The sequence below is a fragment of the Syngnathoides biaculeatus genome, chromosome 1 (genome assembly GCF_019802595.1).
Source record: "Syngnathoides biaculeatus isolate LvHL_M chromosome 1, ASM1980259v1, whole genome shotgun sequence".
NCBI classification, from domain to species: domain Eukaryota; kingdom Metazoa; phylum Chordata; class Actinopteri; order Syngnathiformes; family Syngnathidae; genus Syngnathoides; species Syngnathoides biaculeatus.
Genome location: NC_084640.1, coordinates 10,195,382 through 10,217,168, shown reverse-complemented (window position 1 = coordinate 10,217,168; position 21,787 = coordinate 10,195,382). Strand labels below are relative to the sequence as shown.

At 39.7% G+C, this 21,787-nt stretch overlaps 1 protein-coding gene across 3 annotated transcripts in view; it reads right to left on the bottom strand.

Annotated features, from left to right (window-relative positions):
* The window catches only part of trappc9 (trafficking protein particle complex subunit 9), a 107,963-nt gene extending 87,862 nt beyond the window's left edge, over positions 1-20,101 (bottom strand). The window contains exons 1-9 of one of the 3 annotated variants that reach the window (XM_061815205.1): positions 19,963-20,101; positions 18,303-18,901; positions 17,045-17,190; positions 16,097-16,222; positions 14,020-14,046; positions 11,441-11,562; positions 8,606-8,731; positions 7,739-7,955; positions 3,231-3,374 (exon numbers count right to left, since the gene is read on the bottom strand). In XM_061815205.1, coding sequence (XP_061671189.1) covers positions 3,231-3,374; positions 7,739-7,955; positions 8,606-8,731; positions 11,441-11,562; positions 14,020-14,046; positions 16,097-16,222; positions 17,045-17,190; positions 18,303-18,886 — 1,492 coding nt within the window. In that variant the 5' untranslated portion in view covers positions 18,887-18,901; positions 19,963-20,101. The other 2 variants (XM_061815194.1, XM_061815213.1) reach the window with 2 other exon arrangements.
* Between the last annotated feature and the right edge of the window lie 1,686 nt (positions 20,102-21,787).

The following is a 21,787-nucleotide window of genomic DNA, read 5'->3' as shown; positions in this document are numbered from 1 at the left end:
TTATGGTAAATGGTTTACTTCAATTAAATTATGGTAAAACTATGATTATACTGGTTTGCTTTAGGCCTGACATTTGACATAATGTGTTACGACAATGTTCCTCTAACTTGCCAATTATTGCCGACCAGGCTGGGATGGTTTGTTGTTATTTGCCTTTGAAGCAACATAAATAACACTGAAATCAAGCACAACTGCATTTAGTAATAGTACCCACATAAAAGACTTCCCAGAGTGCAAAGTGACATGTCACACTTTCACATATCATTTCGCACCTGTTGCTGCAAAATTGTCTCATGCAGTAATGCAAACGTGGGCAAAACAAAGCAAATTTATTGTGCTTTACATGATTAAAGGCATTTGAAAACAAAGAGATAAAACATTTAAAATGGGATAAAAAAATAAGAATGACAAAATATTTTAAAAAAGACAATTAAAAACCGCATACAGTGCAAGTAATATGATCAAAAAGTGGATATATTCTAAAAAGCATGAGAAAAAAGAGAGACGCTTGCCCGTCGCTGCTTCCAGCTTTAAATGCCGTGTAATTCAGCGGTTTGGCGATGAAGTGCTGCCGCCACTGAGGAAAATATAACTCATTCTCTTTGTGTATTTTTTTGGTTGTTTGCCTTTTGTCTTACCACTCTAAGCTAGTCATAGCTGCCGGGCTCATTGCAAGGCCATGTTGTCACAGTAAACAAAACCGCACTGGCATTGTACCTGCAGGTAATATATTGATTCTTGTGGCATAGTGACAAAAAAAGCATGACGCAACATTAATATGCATAATGTCTCCTTAAACTTTTCATATCAAACTAATTTCATCTGATTCAGGCCACTGCTTTTTCTAAAAACTGCGTTATGAAGGCTTTCTATGTGGTCAGTCGTGTTCAGCCTGGCTATTAAAATGCATCGCAGGTGATTCGATCAAAAGTAGACAAGTGCGTTGGCTCACACCTGGAATTAGAATCTGCCTCCAAGTGCTTCTGGAGTGACCACTACTGACTGGAACTCAATCCTCCCGTTCTATATGCAAAATAAGTGCCCCCTTGATTCCTCACCCCCATTAGCAGGGATCACATGGCAACACGAGGAGAGATTTCAACCAACAAAACGGGTTTTAGCCAATCAAGCCTCAACATTGACTTCCATAACAATTAATCATTCAGACGCAGAGGAAAACGACGCTGAAGCAAGAACTTTGTACTTTCCAGAATAGAAATCTATTTATAAATCTGCATTGTGATCATTTTTGCATTCCACATGCACCAGTAAACAGATTAATCACCGGCATTGAATACTAGGTGCGAGATTACCCAAAAATAAATAAATAACTAAAAATAAAATTTGCATTCACAAATCTTTGCCCAGCCCACCATGATTAATCTTATTCAGAAAGATTTCTGTGCTGCACGACCGTCACGACAAACAAACACGACTCTTCCAACCTCCATTAATATCACTCTTTTTTCTTTTAGCGACTCCCGTTATGCATGCGGCAGTGTGCTTGTTACGACGTGATAAATGGATCACGTTTTTTATTTTTTAATTGCAGGCAATTACATTTCTCAGCAGGTGGCGCAAACTTCGCAGTTGTAAAAGACAATCGTTTTTGTTTGTACCAGTTCAACATTTTCAGTCCATTACATAAAAGCACAAACAACTTTTGGATGGAATCTTAAAAAGATATGCAGCCCCCTGTAATCCTTCAATATTTTGCTGCAATCATTCTCCATCAAAACTAAGGTCGAGGCTTTTAAAAGACTTCTACAATCGGGCTTTGGAGCTGAAAGCGTTATTGCTTGTGGCAAAGACATAAAAATCTTTACCTGCCATTCTTCCTCCAAAGCTTTCTATACACATGGAAATTCTGCCACATTTCATCAGCAAGATTTACTCTGCTACGTGAGCGACCTAAAATGCTCAGCCTGACAGCTTGAATGACACAAAATGGGGAAAGACGCAGCAGTAATCACGAGGAGGACATCCAAAGTTGCACAAAGTAAAGACGAAAGATAAACTCAGCCAACAAGTTGACTCTTCATTGTAAATCAAATGAAGTTAATCCTAGGGAACTGTTCTGGCAGCTGAGAGTGAGTCAATGCAAATCTGATCTGCTCTTTCCTGTAAATTGGCCTCTGAAGTAAAGCGGCAGCCCCCGTCTGAGCTTAAAAATGTGGTGGGACGAATTAATATGGGTCCCACCACATTTAGGTGGATTTACACCGAATGGTTCAACAGAATCTGAAGTTTTGCTCTCAAGCAAAGAATTTGGATAATAGTCATGACTGCGTGGATCACAAAAAAAATATGCATGGAATTAGATATTTTTGGAAATGAATCTGGTCTCTTCTTAATGTGGGTAAATATCTGATACTTGAATGCGAAGATCAGATAAATCCCAAGGTGACACTAAAGCAATATTTTAATTTTAGATCAAATAAAAAAAATTAAATCAACTTCCTCATTAAACTTGCTGTTTGTCACCATAAAGATCTAAAACAGGACTGGAAGTATTCAGGTGTCATTAAAGATGATGCGTTCAGATCAAGGGACTTACGAAAAAAACGTAATTATCTTAAAGTTGTTAAAACTGATGTGAATCAACAGGTGCACAACACGGCGGCTACAAGGAGTCAAACACTGCATTTTCACTTAAAAGAATATGCAGTAAGTTCATAACCACATAAGCAAGAGGGTTTAAATGATGGCATTTTGTTGCATCATGGATGTACAGTACAGCGGTTGCTGCGTTGACTCAATCCTGAATTAGCGCTGGCTTCTAAAGAAAGCTGCGAAAGCTCCTTGTGCTCAAATGTAACGTTCCGTTGGCCAAGCTCATTTCATCTTGTTCACAGCGCAACTCCTCTTCCCGTATCCCCGTGTTCATTCACACGCTTCGAAGCCAAGCAAGGATTAACGGTGGCCTCTATTGTGTGGCCAGGAGATCGTCCGGCTCATGCTGTTTCGGTAAAAGCTCAAACTGGCGTCGCAGGATTTCTGGTCAGAGCGCAATATTGCGCTCGGTCCAAGAAGGAAGCGGCTTTGTTGTCCACCGCACACTAATGAGCACAGTGCCGCTATCACAAAAGGCCAGGGTGGCTGTTTCTAAATGTTTTTTAAGCCCATGTATAAAAAGAAGTGGGTTTAAAAAGAACATGTAATCAAGGCGTACTACTCTCTCTCTCTCTCTCTCCTCTCTCACGCTCTCCGTCTCTGTGTGGTCCACCGACCTTGATCGGACAGGAAGTCCAGCATGGTCTGCAGCAGAAAGGACAGGTGGCGTACGGAGAGGCCGGGGTTACCCATGCGGCGGGAAGCGTACACCAGCTCGTGCAGGAGACGCATTTGGACGGCGGCCCAGCCTCGGTGGGTGCCTGCGTGAGAGATGACGAGAAGAAAAGTCAGCACATGGACGAGGCCGAAAGTTGAGGCACGATCACTTGGGTTCATCATTTTCAGAGAATGTGCACCAACAATGATGGACAACAGGATATGATCAAACAAATTGCATACTGTATGTAACAAGCATTTATATAACAAAGCTTGTCAAGGGATTTCAGTGATTTGTTTCTAACTGCAAAGACAGAGAACTACTGTATGTAATACTTATTAATAGAAATACACCATTAAACTACATTTCTACATTTCGGTTCTGCCAATTTTTGGGGGGCATGACTAAAACGTTGCCTCTCCCTAACCAGAAAAAATCTTGGAGACCACTCTTAGCGTCAAGAGTTATCCGGCGCATTCGTGACATACAATTAAAAGCAAGCTAGGTACTGTATGCGTACAGCCCAAAATGCAGCTTGGTGTGGGCATTTTAGAGCGCCTCATTGTTTCCTGTGAGTGCAGGCAGGAAAAAAAAGTTTTGTTTTTAATAATAGCAATGTACTGCATAAAAACAAAAGAATGTTAAGAAAAACGGTTTTTTTTTGGAGACTAATCTCGTTTTCAAAGGGTAATGGAAGGCTTCCCAAGCGTAATATTTTCTTGTGTGACATCCGGGTGACAGAACATTATTTATCGAGCTAGCTCATGAGTCAAAAGTGGTCCATGAGCGTGGTACCATCATAGCCAGTGACACCCTAAAAGCATACCAGCCTAAAACCAACCGTTACATAAAACTCTCAGCACCCCCTACGAGTGCCTGCTTCACTCCCAGCTGTCCGCTGTTGACTCACCGAGTGGGAAAAAGAAAGAGAAGCCAGAGGAAAAGGAAAAGGCGGGAGGGGAGCCTGACAGGGACCGCAGAGGAGAGGCGGGCGAATATTTGGAAAAACAATCTCACACAAACACGACTCGCAATAATGTCAAATCACATTTGAGATGCTTTTGAGTTGTCAGCGTTTTTTTCCCGTGAAGTTTATTCCTTCTGGCTGCTGCCGTCTTCCGAACAAGCTCTAAATGCAATTCTTTCACAAGCTATGTTATCCGTTGTGAATCTGCGGACACGAAGCGGTCTAAAAATAAATTAGCTGACTTTGGGCCAAACCCCCCCCCCAAAAAAAACGGCTATAAGTGGTGCTTTTAAAATGGGGCAGTACCTATTAAATGCAACATTAAGGGGAAAATTGTAGCGGGTGAAAAACGAAAAAAAAAAAGATTTGTTTTGTGAAACTGTAGTGAAATATGTACAGAGAAGGATGCGCTCACTTGGGATTTTAGCACGGTCTTGAGCTCCTTTAAAAAGACATTAGTGCCACATCGCCGTCAAGCGCATCCGTCTCATTAGAATGCATCACCGAGCGTACTGCTTGACAAACTTACATCTCATCCCAACTGCCTAAAGGCAAACAAAACCACTTCCCGCCAAGTGCAGTCACACTTGGCGCGGCTTGAGGAACAATTCTAATTTGGACCTGAACCACCATCCAACCGATACCCGTTTGTCTGTATTTTATTTTTATGATGACAATCAGTGGGTGTGTGCATGTTTGTGTGTGTAAACCTGCAAACCTATTCACATGGAAATCCCCGCAATTTTAAGGTCCCCAAAGTGACTCAAAAAGCTAGAATTCAGCAAAACCTCAAAAGCTAGGACACATTTGAACTGCCAAGTATCTACTTGAGTTATCTTATTATAAAGTAAGGGGACTCTTACTAATGTACATTTTTCAATAGTTAGGGATAAGTTAAAAAGGCAATGAACAGAATGAAAAATGGAAAGACACTTGGACCCGATGACACACCAGTGGAGGTCTGGAAGCAATTAGGTGAGATGGCTGTGGAGTTTTGTACCAAATTATTCAATAGAATATGAAGACTATTTTAGTTTTATTGTACTTTCACTATTTGCTTAAATATGACCTGATACATTTAATCAACAGATAAAGCGTCGTCCGTTTGCTAATCAGACAAGTATGTGTTGTGCTGCGCGGCGGCTGTCCTTGATCTTTGTGCGCAGAAACCAGCTGGTGGCATTCTCCTAGCCCAGGCCTTGCCGTGGAGACAAATGACAACAGATAAGGAGCGCAAAGTTATTATCCTGGCCCAGGAACATACTGGAGTGGGAGGGGGGGCAGCCACTTTTACCATGGCCCCATACATATAAAAACCTTGTGTTACCGAGCAGCTTTTGTCTTTTTCTTTGGGCTATCCTGCCAGAAGACACACGCCTCGTGTGCGGCAGATACCTAGATAAGACCCAGACGTCTGTATTGCACATTCCTTTGTAATAAATCGATTTACTCGTCTAATCATTGGTCATTTCTTCCTCGATCCGTGAACACGCATAGGGTCCAAACTCGCAAATCCCAACAAATACTACCGGGAGAGAAGATGCCAGAAGAATGGAGGAAAAGTGTGCTAGTCCCCATTTTTAAGAATAAAGGCGATGTTCAGAACTGTGGAAACTACAGAGGAATAAAGATGATGAGCCACACAATGAAGTTATGGGAAAGAGTCGTGGAGGCTAGACTCGGGACAGAAGTAAGATGACACGCTGTATAAAACAAAATGCTCTACTTCAGATGTTTCATTGTATTTTCAACGGAAGCTATACAGGTAATACTGTCCATCCAAAGTGCTTATTTGCGTGATCGCTATCCTACAGTAATAGTAAAACCTGGATGGCCACGTTAACTGACTCACTCAGCCTGCAGCTTGTTGCTATTCACCGCATAAAAAGGACAAACGAAGCGAGCCATTGTACGAGACGAATCCTCTCTCCGTGTCTCTTAAATAGCGATCATGAGAGATAACGCCGATGTCCCTGAGCCCTTGTGTTCGATCTTTTATGTTGCAAGCGCTCAAAAGGCTGTGGAGTGGCTGCAAAGAGCCAAGGGGTTGAGAGTCTGCCGAACCGAGAGGCCTGTCGCGGAGCCCCGACAAAAGCGGCCGATCTCTCTTTTGTGCGACAAGTGTTTGCTTGAATGCAGAAAAGCCTGAAGAGGCACTCCTGGAAAGACGGCGAAACCTGAGCATGTGATGCTGGACTTTCTTTGTCTGGTAAAGCTGTACTACCGTACTCGACCAGCTGTGCTTTCTAAATCTGTCTGTATTACATAGGTCAATGATTACACTTGAATGGGGGGATTTTGAAATGCTTGTATACAGTGTGGTCTATGGAGTGCCTGCTCTCCAATCAATTCTTAAACAATTACATCTTTTGCAATGTTCATACGCATTTCCCTAAATGTATTTCATGGAATTGCAATGAAACAACGGTCCTAATTTCAAAGAGAAAAGCCCCCCCTCACAGGGAGTTTCTCGGCCCAATACTTGACGGATAAGGTGAGTGAAGAGTAGCCATTTCCAAGCAAAAGGTAAGCAGAGCTGCACTGATTTTTGATAGATGCAGAGATTTACCTTCCAATTAGCAATACACCCAAATGTTTCGCAAATGGTCAGCATAAGGCAAGAGGCACAACGGTAATGAAGTGCTGCGTCCACAAGTGAAAATACAAGTGATGCTGTTTTATGGCAGCTCGCGTGGGGGTTGCATTTTTTCCCCCCCAATCAGCCATTCCCAAGTAGGGGAGAAGGTGATCATTATCATCATTCATCATCATTAGCTATACATTTTACATCAGGAAAATAAATAGTGTTCAAATATGTTAACTGCATGTTTTAAAAATGTGTGTTGAATATATTATAGTGTGCTTAATGTCAATGGGTCCGGGATCTCGAGGCTTAAATTAGAGGTGTAACAATGAATCAATAAATTATTTTTTTACATTTGATTAATCATTTAAAAACCATGTTAAATTTAAAATTGCCCAAATCCTTTGAAATTTCAGCCTCTCAACAATAATTTCTGTTGTCCTCCATGAAAACATGATGACGAGCTTTGTGTTAAATCAAAATGAAATATTTGCAAAATTCTTACTTTGCTTTTAACTATTTTAACTGTAAATATAAAATAAATACACAGTATCTTTAATCCAACAGTTCATTACTTCATTTTTTTCACCATTGTTTGACTTTACATACTGTATAAATAAAAATTATAACATTGTTCAACTCTAGGACAAAATATACTGTATGTAGGATGACACAAAAAAAAAACATCATACTTTTCTTTAGGTTTTGCAATGTACTTATGGCCCTAAAAAAGAAAGAGCAATCTCAAGACAATTCAATTACGATCTCAATCTACTGTACACTGTTATTTTACTACAATAGTGTGTATTAAGAAGTCAATCTGTGGCTCACTGGCTCCAAAAATCCCAAACATTATAAAAAGATAATAATAAAATAATTCTTCCTTTAAACAATACTTGTAAATTTTCAGAATTACCTTTACTGAAGTCCTTGGGGTCGAGGGAAAGGCTGTACCCGGGCAGCGTCTCCAGCAGCAACTTGTAGCAGGCCCTCCAGCCGGGCTCCGGGATGGTGGGGGCCACGCACTGCATGGCGGCGACACGCTTGAAAAACGCCGACTTGCGGCGAAAGCCGATCAGTTCGTACAGCTCGGATAGGATGCTGTACCGCTGGATCTTCTCCTCCTCGGAGAGCTGCGAGCGGAAGTCACAAACAATCAATGGGTCCTTAATTTTTGTTGGATGACAAGAAGTATGAGGAATATGATCAACTTGGGAGAAATTACCTCCACCACGGCCATGTAAATATAGCGCTTATCCTTAGTAGGGTCACCGTGTGAGTTGGAGCCTAACATAGCTGACTTTGGGCAGGGTAAACCTCCTCCAAAGTTTTTTTTTTTTTCTTATGTGGAACCAATTCCTTGCTATTAGCTAAATTCTAGATTTTTGTGCCTCCTCAGGAGGATCATCAAGACAGGATGTAATTCCTGCTTTTTCTTGTACCGTGAAAAATTCATTGTTTTATGTGCATGACTTGTATGCACAGGTATTGTGTTTGCAGATTTTGTGTACATATATATGTGAAAGAGAGAAAGAGAGAGGGCAAGAGAGACGGGGTGGGGCTTATATCCATTTTTCACAAAAACAATTTATTTTACTATTTTTTTTCCACATCAATTGTAGTGGGTGTAAAGTATTCAGTCATTTTTGTTAAAACACATCCGGGCTCGGTCCCTATCCTCCAAAAATAGCAGGCAGGGGTCCACTCTTTACCTTATTCCAAGCGTACTCATAGCTCATCCAGTCGAGCAGAAAAAGTCGTTGGTTCCACCAAGATGGCGTACCTGCCCCAGGTTGATGTAAACGGCATTCTGCAGGAACTCCGAAGCCTCTCGAGCCCTCTTCTGAATGGCCAGCACCCGCACCGCCTTCACGCAGGCCTCCAGTTCGATCACGCCCGCATTCTTATACTGTGGAGCCAGTTAAGAAGGAAGAGGTTCCTGCAGAGTTAATTTTAACATCTGTTCCCACGTGGCAATAACAAGAACTCCCTTCTCGGAGCTCTGCGCTGGTGAAAGGAAACACATCATCACATTTCAATCTTTTTTTTTTTTCTTTTCTTTCTTTTGTTTTTCTTTTTTTGCTTTCCACGTTCTCCTGTTATCACAGAGACAAAAAAAAATCTGATTTATCTTGCCATCCATTAATTTCCCTCCACTTCCAAACTCATTGTCTGCTCATTAAAATTCAATTAATAACTGAACAGCTGTGTAATTTCATTGTGAAAGAACTGGCTACAGGTAGGGGGCGTGCAAAAAAAAGACAATTATGATGATGAAGATAAAGCCCTGAGTCCTCAACAGGTAATGAGCCTTTTCAGCACTCCGTAAGCTCTGAGGAATATACAGTCCCCTCCAAAAGTATTGAAACAGCAAGGTCAACTCATTTGTTTTTGTTGTTGCAGTACTGAAGACATCATCATCATCATCATCATCATCAGAAGATGAATATGAGTCCAATGTTCAGAATTCCAGCATATATTTTGTGGTATTTACATCTAGATGTGTTAACTCAGGACAGACCGCCTTATGTCAAGTGACCAAAAGCATTGGAACGTGACTGATGAGTGTTTTTCTTTTAGATTGATTGCTTAAACATTAGATTGTGCTTGTTTGGGTTTTTTGTGTTTTTTTTTTTTTTTTTTTTTTGGGGGGGGGGGGGGTCAACTGTTAAAATTGCATTTGCTGTTAAGCAACCGAAGACCAGAAAACTGCCTATGGGAGAAAAATTTATCTGCATTATTGTACATTGGGCAGAGCCAAGACAACAATTTGGAATGTCCTGAAAAAGAAAGAAACTATGGGTGTAATAAGCAACAGACACCAATGTGGGTGGCCAAGGTTATCAACAGCGGTTGATGACAGATGAAGAAATCCCCAAATCTGTGACATCACAGCCAACCTCTCCAGAGCAGTGATGAAGTTATCACAAAGCACTGTTTGAAGAAGACTTGGAACTATATAGGCCATACTACAAGATGCAAACCACTCGGTAAAAAGAATCAGAAGGCCAGATTGTATTTTGCAAAATCCAGAGATGAGCCACAAAAGCTTTGGTACAATGTTTTATGGACTGCTGAGAAGAATATTAATGTCTACCAAAGCGATGGAAAAAAACAAAATATGGAGAAAGACAGGATCTGCTTCTGATCCAAAAGGTAGGCAGGTAATATCACGGCTTGGGCTTGCGTGGCTGCTTCTGAAACAGACACATTAGTCTTTATTGATGATGTAACTCATAATGATCGCAGTCGAATGACTTCTGAACTCTACAAAACAATTTTGTCTGGCAATTTACAGAAAAATGCGCCCAAACGAATCAGGAGTAGCTTTATCAGGCAACAAGACAACGACCTAGAACACAACACCAACACAACAAAGGACTTCAGAAAGGTGTTCGGCAAGAAAAGAACGAATAGACTAGCCAAGTCAATCACCGGACCTTAACCCAATCGAGAATCCCTTTTACCTCCTGAAAAGGAGACTGAAGGGGGACACCCCCAGAAACAAGCAAGACGTGAAGTCAGGGGGTCAGGGACTGAGCTGTTTAAAATATAGATGTAAAACACAAAATGAAATACAAGGTGGCTTTATGAACCTTTGTCTCATATTCATCTTTTGATGTGAAACCCAAACGTCTTCAGCAAAGAACAAAAACTTGCATACAAGAAAAACTTACCGTTGACCTTGCCGTTCTCATACTTTAAGAGAGCAGTCCTGTTCATGTGTATTTTGTGTCAATACATCTTGGAAGTCCAGCAACTGCTGACTCATAAAGTTTGATTCCCAGGGACTGAAACTCGTCATGTGCGTGTTTGTAATGTCCCCCACGTCCAAGTGAGTAATAAACAGCAGCTGTCAGCAGCAACAACTCAAAATATTGCCCTCAAACCCAATGCCATCAATCTAATACTGCCCCCTCGTGCTTTGGGTGGTTATTACGAGTCAGATTTGACACTAATTTATGGCTTGTTACTATAAATTCTTGATTCAGTGGTAAAAAAAATGACCATTGATATGTTTTGTTCCCCACCCCTTTGGTTATAAAACACAAATGGCTTTGCTTTTCTTTTGACTGACACCAAACAAGTTTTGAATCAGCCACATAACTAATAAAAATAATACACCTGTATGTTTATTCTACTTTGCCTTTTTTGTTTTACAATGCATATTTCATGCATTTATTTTATAACACCCTTTTCTTATTTAGAATGGGTGCTAAGGGATAAAAGGTTAAAATGTTTCACTAAATAATGTGTTTGGGTTTATGTTTGTCACTTTCAACAAAAGCATACAGTTGAAAAAAAATTTTTTTTACTATGAAATTTTGAATACAAAATGTGTTATCTACATATAAGGGGGAAAAAAAACAAAAATATTTTCCCCAAAAATCTACGATTCTCTCTCCTATGCAAATAAAAGAATTTACTGCCAAATACAGTTCAGATGTATTGAACTTTAAAGTGCAATCCATTTTCATTGAATCTTTTAGACTTGTTTTTTGTATTTATTTGCATTACTTAGCTTTTATTAATAGCACAAAAAAAAAAAAAAATCAAAATCTGACAAGAATCTATTACCATGATTCCACAAACCCCACATGTACCATTAATGAAATACCTTTCCATAGTAGGAGATAGCCTCTTTGTACTTTTCAATAATATCCTCCGAGCTCAAGCAGTTCTTCGCCCGCCCGATCTCCGCGCTGGTGTCGGCGCTGATGCCGTTGGCCGTGAGGGCGCCTGCACTCGGGAAAAGAGATGGAGAGCAGATTAGTTTGGGATGGAAGGCGGCACGGCACGGTCTGCTGCCAGATTGACGAAATGGGAAAAGGAAGCCAACAGGAGGGACTTGACTCCGCTGCTCGATGCGTGAATAATCCACAGATGCAAACAAAACACTCTGGTCGGCTGTGCAGAATGTGTGTGGCATATCTAAAATGCCATCAAGGAGTTGACTTCCCAAGTAGCCCACTACCCTTGCACTCTATATGATTTGATGAAAAACGGAAAAGTACACCTTTCAACCAGATAGAAAATGATTAAGATCTAGGGCAAGTTTCAATTGCGTTATATGTTTAATAAAACAAAAATTTGTTTCAGTAACATGCTTCAACAAAAATGACCCATCAATTAAATAAGACTTGTAGACACTGAATTGGTACTGCCACCTGCTGGTGCTTCTAAAACACGAGAAAACGTGACTTTTTAATTGCTTATGCCGTATGCAAATATTTGAGTTTCTGGAGTGACTGCACACCAATCAAGTGTGAAATTAAACAAGCAAATAAATCTTTTGTGAGGTGCCTACTTCCAAAAGTGAGGCAATGAGTAAGCCACTCTTAATTCTGATGTAACTGCAGCTGGTTTGCATAATATCGGCCCTACCGTTTATCCGCCAATGACTTGGCAGCTAGGCCGGGTGACAATCCATATCTTTCGTGCAAGTGATACACAACAAAGTGAAAAGCCAAGTAGAGCTGCACAGGTGGATGCACAGATATGCGACATATACCGTAATTTCTCGAGTATAATGCGTCCTGAAGTATAATGCACACCCCCAAAGTTGACCTAAAAAAAAAAAAAAACGGGAAAACCCTTCTACCTGTGTACAATGCGCACCATCAATTTACCGCTACCTATATGCTCAGATTATTGGAAATTATCTGTATTTATATTTTGCTAGGTTTGTACTTGTATTGTTTATCAAAAAACTGTCCGTACAACAATCATTAATAATAACGATAATGAGTGCATGTCCGAATCCGAAAAACATCCATAGTATCGACCTTTGCTGCATTGCTGTGGAACTCATCATTGATGGCTTGGTACAGTTTCGGTGCCTTTTGCATTGCATCATGAATATTCCATCTTGCTCCCACCGCATGTCATCCTCTGTGCCATCCAAGGCTTTTGTGAGGAACCTTTTTTTTTTTTTTTTTTTTTTTTAATCCCAAGAGTTTGGGTTCCGCAGCGACGAATATCATATAGAAATGTATACGTACGCATTTTTTACAACTCTATGTACCTATTTACGACTATACAATGTGATTCTATTTTTTATTTTTCATCCATACCACTCTATTAACTTTTTGGAAATATTTTGGGAAAATTTCTCGCATTATTTGAGAAATTACGGTAGTTTTTCCCGACATGGGATCTGGTATTTGTGGTTGCCCAAATGTGTCCGCCGCATGCCCCCCATGCACAGATCTTGCTACACAAAATTGACGAGTGCAGTTTGGCGGCTTGGTGATGAAGCGCTGCGTCCGTGAATGAAAATCAATGGGGGAATTAGTCAGCCCTGTGGCAAACTGTTTGCATTTGTGAATATGTAGAAGGGAGGAAGATACAAGCTCTTATTTCAGGAATCTTACCAACTCCACTCATACTAGTTCCATTTGCAGATTTTTTTTTTTTTTTTAACATATTTTACAGAAAGAATATCTTGCTTGAAGTGAAAAAGTCTACATATTCAACTATGCTGGCCCCTCAAAACAGGCTTATTTCAATGTGGGTCTAAAATTTTTGACGTGTTCTATAATTGGTGATCAATTGGATATTATGACTTAACCATATCATAGACATATTGTTAAGACACCGTAAAACTGCTTTCACCCACTCATGGGCAGGGTGGCAATTTTTTGCCTTACTGCAATAAAAGTGTCCTAACAGGCCACAATCAAGGAAAAAACACTTCTTTTTCGTTTATGGTTAAGTTATATGATAACTTTACTAATTTATAATCTCGTCCCAAAAATGCGACGCTGCCCGCGAGAGGGTACTTGGGTTTTCTTAGTGTATCGTTCCAAAATCCAGACTCAGAATAAGATTAAAACACTTAAATATTTTGATATACTGAAGGATATAATGCGTGAAAATCATGATGTCCCAAAAATGGGACACTGCCCACGAATGGGTTTCAAAAACTGGGAACAAAAATAGTCTATCTTGACTTGAAGTATAATAATCCCAAGTAATTTTCACTCCCAAGAATAAGGAATACTTTGAAGGGTGAAAACTAAAACCCAAAATAAAACAATGCTGAACAAATAAGGGAGAGCAAAGACAATAATCAAAACTAATAAAAATGATTTCCAGGAATTAGGGTGGCTATGATTTGGGATGAAGTTAGAAACTCATGCAACCAAGCAGAGGGGGGTGCGACTAGAAGAGGCTACGCTTGGTTAAAGGTCATACCTGGGTCAATGAGAACCTCCTGAGCCCCTACAGAGAGAGAGAATGAAGGTTGACACAAAGGGCAATGTTAGCAGTGTTAGTACCCACGCTCCACTCAACAGCTTTCGACTGCTCTGTTATGAACAGCATTTTTAACCTTTTTCACCACAGTGAACCTGTGCTTATTTACATAAAGCAAAACTGTACATACTTTGGAAGGTACTAAAGTATGAACGTGTGGTTTTGAAAGCATAAGGCAGAAGACGTGCAGCAGCTTGAGGGGAAGGGAAAAAAAATAAGAAAAATCGACGGGAAGAAAAAAAAACTAACGTCAGCTACACTTCAAAGGCAAAATGGATCAGGCCGCGTTATGTTCTCAGAGTTGAGGCTCACGCTTTTGAAAACCAGTCAGGCATTTTTTTTTTTTTTTTGTTTAGAGAAAGTACACGTGAAAAAAAAAAGGGGGGGGGGAGACGAGCACGCCTATTCCGTCAGCTTGTTGTGAAAAAGATTTTGTAATTCAAGCGTTTTGAAAAAGTTTCCAGCACCTGTGAGAAGACTTTAAAGCAGAGGTAGACAACTTCTTATCAATTTTTTTTTATTTTAAGAATGATCATTCCCATTTGTAATGGAATTTATAATTTCATTACAATTATTAAATAACAATGTCATAAATGTGTAAAATTGTTTATGTTATTGATGTCATTTTATCATCAACTAAAACGCAAACAATTATTCAATAAGAAATGAATAAAAAGTAAATGTGCAACTACAATGCTCTTGCTTATTTACCCATTGTGAGACTAAGAAAGCTTATTTTAATATTTAAGGAAACTTCCTCGTAGGCCCAAATAAAGAACTGAAAAACTTGTCCAACTAACTTTATCTCTCTTCCCCCCAACGACTCTAATAAAAAAAAAATTAAAAAATAAAAATTGGTTGAATGTTGTCCCTTTAATGTCTATGACTCCCAAAACGCCATCTTTGTAGAACTTAAAAAAAAAAAAAAAAAACTTTTATTAGTCTCATTAATTGGGGAATGGAGATGGTGCAAACGTGCAGGCAAGGACTCTTGATCTGGATCCTGTGGACAGGAACACAGTAAAGTATACTGTATGTAATCAGCCAATTATGTGGCAGGTAGTGCATGCAGTGACGCATACGCAATCTAAAAGTATCAGACGGGAGGCAAGGGAGGTCAGGGGTTTAAAAAAAAAAAAAAAGAAGATGACTGAACTAATTGTGATGTTGGCAGGGCTCATCTGGGTTGTGCCAGAAAGGCTGCTCGCCAGATATTTGATCTGCTGTGATTGGGGTCGATTAAAGCAGACCTCGCTTGACAACCCTAATTATTAAAAGTGAATAAAGAACACTGGGCCTTTATGATGAGCTCACTCGAGAGTGTGGCATAAAAATAGACTTCACAAAGGCGAACATCAAACGTGAGACAGGGTTGAAGTTAAGTGGAACGGAACACCGTGTTAATTCTGTGTTAATAAACGGAAAGCAACAAATCAAGCAGTGGTGGTGATGCGCAGTGAAAACAAAAATGGGTTCCAAACATTCATAAATAACTATTTCCTCAAAAAAAGGGGCTACAGTGTTTCCCAAACTTTAGGTCATGAGAAAAAAAAAATCTCACTGTGGATAATCAAACAAAAATGTCACAGAATATATAAAGTATCTCTTGTGTTTAAATATTTATGGTCTAGCAGTGTTTTTTTTTCAACAAAATATTTCCTGAAATGCTGATTTTAGTTTAATATCGGCAACAGCGCATTACAACTTCGTGACCTCCTTCCTAATGAACAACCCTGACTAAAGGCCTGCCACTCTGCAGTTGAGTTGAGCCACAATTTAAGGAAATAGCAATAAAATAAATTAATTGAATCAACTGGTTTTATGAAGCAAAACGTCACACACTGTAGTACTGTACATTACTGTGTCGTGCCTTATCGTCGTCCTCTAGCGCGCTTACGGCAGTGAGAACTGAGGACGGCCTACCTGAACAGTGAGAGTTTACAGGACCTCACACGCAAACACACTTTCACATGAATTTTGATTTAATCCTGGGCAATTTAGCAGTTTACAATCTCACCTGGTCTGTGGCGCTTCCCTGCATCCACTGCCTGAGAGATATTTCCCTTGTGATGGAGCGTCCTCCCCGCCGTGCCTCCGGGATAGTGAATTATGACAGAGGCCGAACAAAGACCCTCCAATGCAGCTGGAAAACAACAATAAAAAGGGACATATCATGGAAAATTAGATTTTTGAATATCTTGTTGACAAATAATTGCTGTGAGATTCTCCAATTTGAAATGTGTTATGAATCAATGAAGACTGGGAATCGTTGGTAGGGTTTATCAATTTTTTTCGTCATTACATTGGAGAAATATTTTCCAAACATCCCTTCATAATCCTAACATCTAAGCATAACTACCATGTGTATCACTAAATGCCATACGACGAAAAAAAAAGTTGTCTTTTTGTGGAAAAAGTTAGATTGTTACAATAACAAATTCATAGTTGAGAAAGTAAAATCTGTGGCACAAAGCAGCATCATTAAATAGTCATTATTACAAGAACAAAAGGCATTTTGTCAGGATAAACAGTCAATCTAATGACAATAAAATTGTATTTTTAAAAGATAAAGTTTAATGAGGCGGGAGGGATCATTTTAACAAGCGGAATTTAGAAAATAAAACAACTTTCATAATATACTTTTTAGTCTGGAAAAGATGCCTTTACCTATCACAATTATAGGAAGGCTTTTAAAGCAAAGCAGGGAGGAATACAAGTTATGTTTTGTTTTTTAAAAATGTCCCCATGTGTAGTATGAGGTTTTTTTATTAAATTATATGACAATTTATAATATATAATTTATTATTTTTTTTTTTTGCAGGGGTTGTGGTGGGGGTTCAGACCCCATCACCAATTTGACAACCGCCAGTCTAATAAAAATAACATAAATACGACAGGCAGTTTGAAGGTGTGCACTGAGGTCCCAAAAACAAGACCTCATCCCACTCTCAGGAGCCAGTCTTACCCCCCAACCAGAGGAAGTCATTAACAGCCCTGAGCAGCTCCACGGCCATGTGGTAGTGAACCAGGGCGTCCTGCAGCATGCCCGCTTGTAGACACAAGTCGCCGATGTGTTTCCTCATGCGTCCCTGGCACCGCTTTTTGTAATGCCTGAAGGGCAAAGGAGGGGAAATTGTGAGTTTATTTCCAACAGGTATCACTGGGACAGCCGAAACTATACGACACAAACATTTTGCCACTGCTGAGTCGGATTTCAGCTGGGATCAGAGAGGAGAAATAAACGAAGGGGGTGAACACGAGCAAAGGAGAGCTGTGACACAAATGCGATCACGCCATTGAAAGGGGGCAAACGCGAAAACAAAAAGTCATGCCGGTTGACCTCCAACTTTTTTCATTTCAAAACATGAAAGAAATAAATTAACGTGAATTCATTTTTCCCTACATAAACACACAAAATGGGGGGGAAAAAAAATTCCTTTAGCTGTCCGCTGAGCTGTGGTGTCAACCACATCATAATGCGTCGTTTCACGACACTGCCGCTACATTTTCCAGAAAATGTACATTTCGGCCTTTCAATTGCGTAGCATAAGCCAATCAAATGAAAGTTAACCTACCACTAAAACTACCTAATGAGCGTAAATGGCGGGCCGTACTTCCACAAAAATATAACTAGAATACGGACATTTAATGGACCGAAAACGTTCCATGATATCTAGCCATTTTCCACACTCCAGCAAGTCTACAAATATCCAGCTATTGTATTCAACACTAGGGGAGGAAATGGTTTGGAATCATGAGGTTTGTTTGGGAACAACACAGGCTAGACAGAGGAAGTCTAATAGCTCACCTTTTTGCCCCCGTAAATAAACTCACAGGACAGTATGAAAGAAAAGAGGGCAGAACAAAATAAAGCAAGGTGAACAAAGAAAAATGAAGATGGAGGGCACATAAAATCGCCTTGGAAAATTCACAAGACGGGTGTCCAAACTCTCTTTCAGGGGTTATAATGGAAAATAAATAAAGAATCCAAGGTCCACTTTGACATTCTTCACCTTTAATCTATATAACTAACTCTCAGGACGGAACTACTAATAGCCCTCAGCTCATCTAAAGGTGGTTTGTTTGCATAGAATACAGTCTTTTATTTTTGTATATCATGGGGTCTCTTCAGTAACTTCAGTATATACCACTAGCTACTAAAAAACTGGTGAGCAAAAAGCCCTCGGACCTTAGTTTGGACCCCCATACAAAACTGCACTCACCTGCTGTCAGTGTCCAAACCCACAAAGTCCTTTTTCTCAAAGGGCACACACAGCAGAGGGATCTTGTCACCCGACTTGTCGATGGCACGGTCCAGCCGTTTGGATTCCAGCACGATAAATATGGACTCCACAAAGTCCTCCACCTTCTTCTCCACGTCGGCGCAGTCTTCGAAGCTGGGGTAGAAGGCCACATCCGTCCTCTGCTGCTCGGCTATCTCCCCTTGGAGCCCGAACACCAGCAACCTGGAGTCGTACAGCGTGGAGCCGTACACTTCCTTCTGGCTGTGGAAGTGCTCGGCCGTCAGAGGCCAGTCTTTGGGGGAGCCGCAGGTGGTGACGGCCACCAGGCCCACCACCTTGCGGTGCGTCTGGAAGTCGCCCCACTCGTTGTTATCGGGCAAGTAGTGGTGGCGGTAGCGAATGTAGAGGAGGCGCTGGGAGTCCCTGATGCTCACGTGGCTCACGCTGGTGATGCGCTTGTAGATCTTGAAGAACTGGTCCTCGGGCACGTTGCCGACCGGCTGGACAACCACCAGCACCGATTGATGGTCTTCGGCACATTGCATGTAATCGGGGACACTCATTTTCCCCTGTGATTCCTTGGGACAGAATTGCAAGAGTATTAAGGCCTGAAATATATATTGGGGGGGGGGGGTTTTCCCATACTGAAGTCAATGTACATTTTTAAAATACAACTTTTGATGAGCTTTTGTCAAAAGAAAATTACAAACTACAAAAATGAGTTATCAGTTTTTATTCCAAAAATATAACCTCCTCTTTAAAAAAAAAAAAACTCGTGAAAAAAATTCAATGTTCTCAAATATGTACATCAATCTGGTAAAACCACACATTTTTTCCTCAAAAGTTGTATTTTATATTTAAAGTTTTTCTCAACCAGAAATACCTGAAAAATAAGAATTCTGTTGCATACAATGACTATTTATGTTGTAAACTGTTTTCTCGTAATGTTATGTTGTATCTAAAGAATATGATTTTCCTCTTAAAATATACCACTATTCTTTCAAAAAAAATTCATGATTATTCTATTAATAAACCTTGTCAAAAATGAAGATGTATTTTTAAAAATACTCCTCAGTGGAACTTTTTCCTAAATAAAAAAAAATACTTTTGTATAATGTACAATTAAAATGTAAAATATTTTAGATATATTATATATATGTATATATTCATACAAATTTTCTCGGAATTTTTTTTTTTAAACAAAATATATTGACATTTTAACTAAAAACTAAAACACCCAGCTCTCGCGAGATTTAAATTTTAATCTCGTATTCATTCGTACATTACACCAACAGGACATTTTTCCTGTTTTGTACAACTGTGAGTCAAGTCCTTCTCACATCATGAATTGACCAAGACAATCTCAGCTGTTGAGCAATAAATGAACTTTTCTCTAGAAATTGTGTGAGCAATGCAATATTATCAGGAAAGCAACCTGCATACACGATGGTTTAATACAACCGTAGCCACTTTCATTGATAAATCGTGTAAATTAGCCAAGCAGCTAGTTCACGATCGTCACGTTGTAATACTTCCAGCAGCAATGCAGTGAACCGGTAACGAAAGCCCACATTAGATTGCAAATATTTTCAATTCCCACCCAACTGACTTAACCACATTCATTCGTGCGCCGCGTTACCTTTTCTGCAAGCTGTCAAACGTTGAGGCTTCCTCCTTCAGCTCACAGCCCAGCGACGGAAGAACAACAATAAAGTTTCCGGTAGCGGCTTTCAGAATAAAACCCATTCTCTATCTACCCGTATCGTTACCCCACAAATACAGTTTAATTTGGGGACAAATAGCGTGTGAATGCGATAATAAAACGTTGAAACGTAAAAAATTACTAAGAGTGAAATTAAAATCGAGTGCTCTGAAAGCGACCCAAACGAAGGTGAAAGTGATATTTTTTAATGTTAACAGGTAGTCACATTTCCTGTTGCATCAAGAGCAATGGTCCGAGTACTACATAGGTCAGAATTACAGTTTAAATGTTTGAAAAAAAAAAAAAAGGATCTCCATAAAAAGTGATATTTCTTGTAGCATGTATCAATCAAAATCAAATCAAAAGCCTTTATTGTCATTATATGCTGTGCATACAACCAAATGATGAGTGCTTCTCCACAAGGTGCAATAAAATGGAATAAAAATCGAACATCTTAGATAAAAACAAAAGAAGCAATAGATAAATCAAGGCAAAGTTGTTGCTAAAATAAATAATAAATAAATGCACAAAAGTGCAGTAACTATATATATATATATATATATATATATATATATATATATATATATCAGTGTGTTAAGTAAAGCTAACCTTTTGCTGTATGTCTAAAAATGTTTACCATACAGTACCGACTAAGACGAGGCAGGGTTTGAACCCTATCCTCAGAACTGTGAGGCATCACGTGCTATCTGATTGGGAACCATGCCACCCTGGCCAATGTTAATTTTGCTATTTTGATCAGTGATAAAATTATAACTTGAACCATTATTTTAAAAATCCAGCATGTAAATCATCTGACGCAAACTACATTTGTAGCTAAATCTTTTTTATAGAAAGATTGTTCAATTAACTTGTCCACTGTATTGATGGAACAATCCCGCAAAGTGTCAAACTTTTTTCATGGAAAAATACAAAGAGTAAATCAAAGTCCAGATCACACGTAGTACCTAGTAAAGTTGCTGGACGATTTTCAAAAAGCCGTCTTTATTGATTGAGCGGCTGGTTTACTGGTGGCGTTTATGGCGGGTGGATCATCAATAAAGAGCTTGGTGTCAAGTTTGCCGGTGTGGTTTACTGGGTTGAAAAGGTACAAATGGAATATTAATGAAAATGCTTCTTATGCCACGTGACCATATGCACATGATGGGGTCCATAGAGTACACAGAGTACATATAGTTTCTTCACTATAAGACCTGTTAGCGACAGTGTCCCTACCAAATACCAGTTCGGATGTTGGAATTACATCTATTTCAATACCAAAGTTCATAAGAACAGGATTGTAACATAAGAATGCACCCTGGGGTGTGCATGCGAATCATATTTTCATATGCATTATTGCCAAGAACCAGAACAAGGACTCCTTTTGACCAAACTTGGCAACACTATATTTCCATCTTCCAATTTAGAGATAGGAAATACATAAAATGAAATTGTGCCATAATGTCATTGAGTCAAATCTTTTATCAGCAAGGAAGAAAAACTGCAGATAGAAATTTGCACGCACGAGCATAAATTTGCAGGCTTGTGCAGAAACGCAAGCCCAACCCTTGTAAATGCACCCGTAGGTAACACGTCGGCTCCAAAAAATGAGAACAACTTGTTTTGTACTGAAGGCTACGGCTGATAAAGAACAATGGAAATAGCTGATGACCCAAATGCTCACTCCGTATTAACGATGAATTTTTCTTTTGCGTGCTTTAATCATACCCTCCCACCAAATGCTTTGTCCCACTTGTACCAGAAG